Here is a 2,500-nt window from a genome sequence, read left to right on the forward strand (position 1 = left end):
CAAAAATCAGATATGACACGCGTGCGGCTGCAGGAAGCACCGACATCGGTGGTCATATATAGGGGGAAACGCATTAACAACTGAGTCCTCACCAACAGAAAGAGAGAGAGGGGGAGCGAGACAAAGAAGAAATTGATGCGGGATGAAAAAAAAGTCTTCTTGCGTAACTATGATGGGGAGTTATCAGCTGCCCTCGCCACCTCTCTGCTCTCATATTGTTATTCAAGGAGGGAAGAATCAATAGCGGTGCCAGTGCAGGATAATTGAAAAGAGGGGGAGAAGAAAAGCCAGCCGCACTTCATATTTGCCAGGGGTCTCCGAGGTGAGCCCATTAGATTTACAAATGGTGGCTTGGATCCTTCTGGAAAGTCCACTTGATCTTCAATTCGGCGCCGCGTTGCACTGGAGGTGACGAAGAGAGGAGAGGAAGAGGAGAGAGGAGGAGGGGGGAGGGAGGAGAGAAGGGGAGAGGCTTGCCACACGGTTTCACCGGGTTTCGTCACACACACCGTAGCGCCTGGCGGCGTTCGCGCCGGGGCTTTTTTTGGCATGCCCCACCACACGCCCCGTGGCCTTGATTCATGAGGGAGGGTGACAGGTGCTTGTCTTTGCTCGTACAAACACACACTCCCTCTCTCTCTCACACACACACACACACACACACACACCCCTCACCTTCATGCGCCCTTCTGCCTGTGCGTGGCACCACAGTCCTCCCCCCTGTAGCTCACACAGGCAACACAATGCTGCTTATGTGGCACCTCAATAAGATCAAACTCATAAACTGACCTATAAAACGCATAAATGCCATTTGTATTTCATGTTCATGGCGTCTATATTGGAAACTCACTGCTCTTTAATACCATCCATCTTGTAAAATCCAGTTAAAAGGTGCCGGACTCTTTTCCATAATACCTATCTGTGGTGTTTTCGATTATAGCTGTGAATGTGATAATGTGTCAACACCATATATTCCCCTTTACACCAAATACCCACCATCCTTTCAATCCTTACAACCCCCACAGGGCTCGTTCAGCCATTGCACCTAACATCAGCATAAAGCAATAGAGCCACTTTGGTAAACAAAGATATACTGCGTACGTATGTCACAAATAAGACACATGCCCGCCCAAGGCACTGACTCCAGATCAGACGCTTCACCTCAGCAGAGCACAATAGACCAGCATGCGTCATGCTGTGAGCTCTGAACCTATCCATGCTCTCTGATGATTACTGTTTCACTTCCAGCAATGCAACAGCAGTTCTCAGGCATAAAAAGCAGATCTCACTAAACAGAGGAAATCCCACTGTCTATCACATATCTTTATTACCATGTAATTACTGATGACAGTATGTAGTTACAAACCCTATCACTAATTCTACCTTTTTGAATTCTAAAATACATCTTGTAAAGACAAGAACTTGTTACAAGAAGGACAAGAATTTAATAGAGAGTACTCGTCCAATCAGAGGGGGTCCTTGAACAGTACAAACACACAGAGAGATCTTGAACAGTACAAACACACAGAGAGATCTTGAACAGTACAAACACACAGAGAGATCTTGAACAGTACAAACACACAGAGAGATCTTGAACAGTACAAACACACAGAGAGATCTTGAACAGTACAAACACACAGAGAGATCTTGAACAGTACAAACACATAGAGAGATCTTGAACAGTACAAACACACAGAGAGATGCGGCAGCCAGCTCTCCTCACCTGTAGCCTCCCTGTGTGTCGAAGCACATGCCGCCATTGTGGCACGGGTTTCTGGGATAGGAGGCGCAGCTCTGGTGGAGGTGCTCGCGGGCGGCGCAGCTGCACACCGCCTTGGTCTCCACGGTGACCGTCACCAGGGCCATGCCGCCGCAGTCGAGCACGCTGGGCTTGTCGGTGAAGCTGATCTGGCTGGAGCAGCCGCTGCCCGTGCCACACGCCGCCTCCGCACACACGTCCACGTACACCTGAGTCACGTTCACCTGCAGGAAGGACTGCAGCTGCAGAGAGAGAGAGAGAGAGAGAGAGAGAGAGAGAGATGGAGAGAGAGAGAGAGAAAGAGAGAAGGTGAGAGAGAGGGAGAGAGAGAGAGAGAGAGAGATGGAGAGAGAGAGAGAGAAAGAGAGAAGGTGAGAGAGAGGGAGAGAGAGAGAGAGAGAGATGGAGAGAGAGAGAGGTTTAAACACCTTTATTGAACCAGTGACTAACTTTGTCACACATTTACACCACTAAAACACATAAAACATTACAACCTCCAACCACCAAGGTTGACACCATTGCATTAATAAAAGGAAAGTAAATGCTCGGCTTCTCCCGCTCACGCTTTAAAATCCATGTGCCCTCAGCCCAGGCCCTAGCAGAAGTCATAACATCATTAACCAGTTTATGAGAAGCATATTCAACTTTCATGCAAGCAGCCAACACTCCCTTAAAAACATCCACAGCCTCAACTGAACCCGTCTCTACTGAGTCCTCCAAATGCAGCGAGGGAGAGATAGA

At 48.4% G+C, this 2,500-nt stretch overlaps 1 protein-coding gene across 1 annotated transcript in view; it reads right to left on the minus strand.

The window, feature by feature from the left end:
• si:ch211-186j3.6 (neural-cadherin) overlaps positions 1–2,500 on the minus strand; it is a 168,466-nt gene that overhangs the window by 48,825 nt on the left and 117,141 nt on the right. The window contains exon 22 of the mRNA XM_031569628.2: positions 1,724–2,001. Within this exon, the coding sequence (XP_031425488.1) occupies positions 1,724–2,001 (278 nt within the window). The remainder of the gene's footprint in view (positions 1–1,723; positions 2,002–2,500) is intronic.

The sequence above is a fragment of the Clupea harengus genome, chromosome 6 (genome assembly GCF_900700415.2).
Source record: "Clupea harengus chromosome 6, Ch_v2.0.2, whole genome shotgun sequence".
In the NCBI taxonomy this organism is placed as follows: Eukaryota; Metazoa; Chordata; class Actinopteri; order Clupeiformes; family Clupeidae; genus Clupea; species Clupea harengus.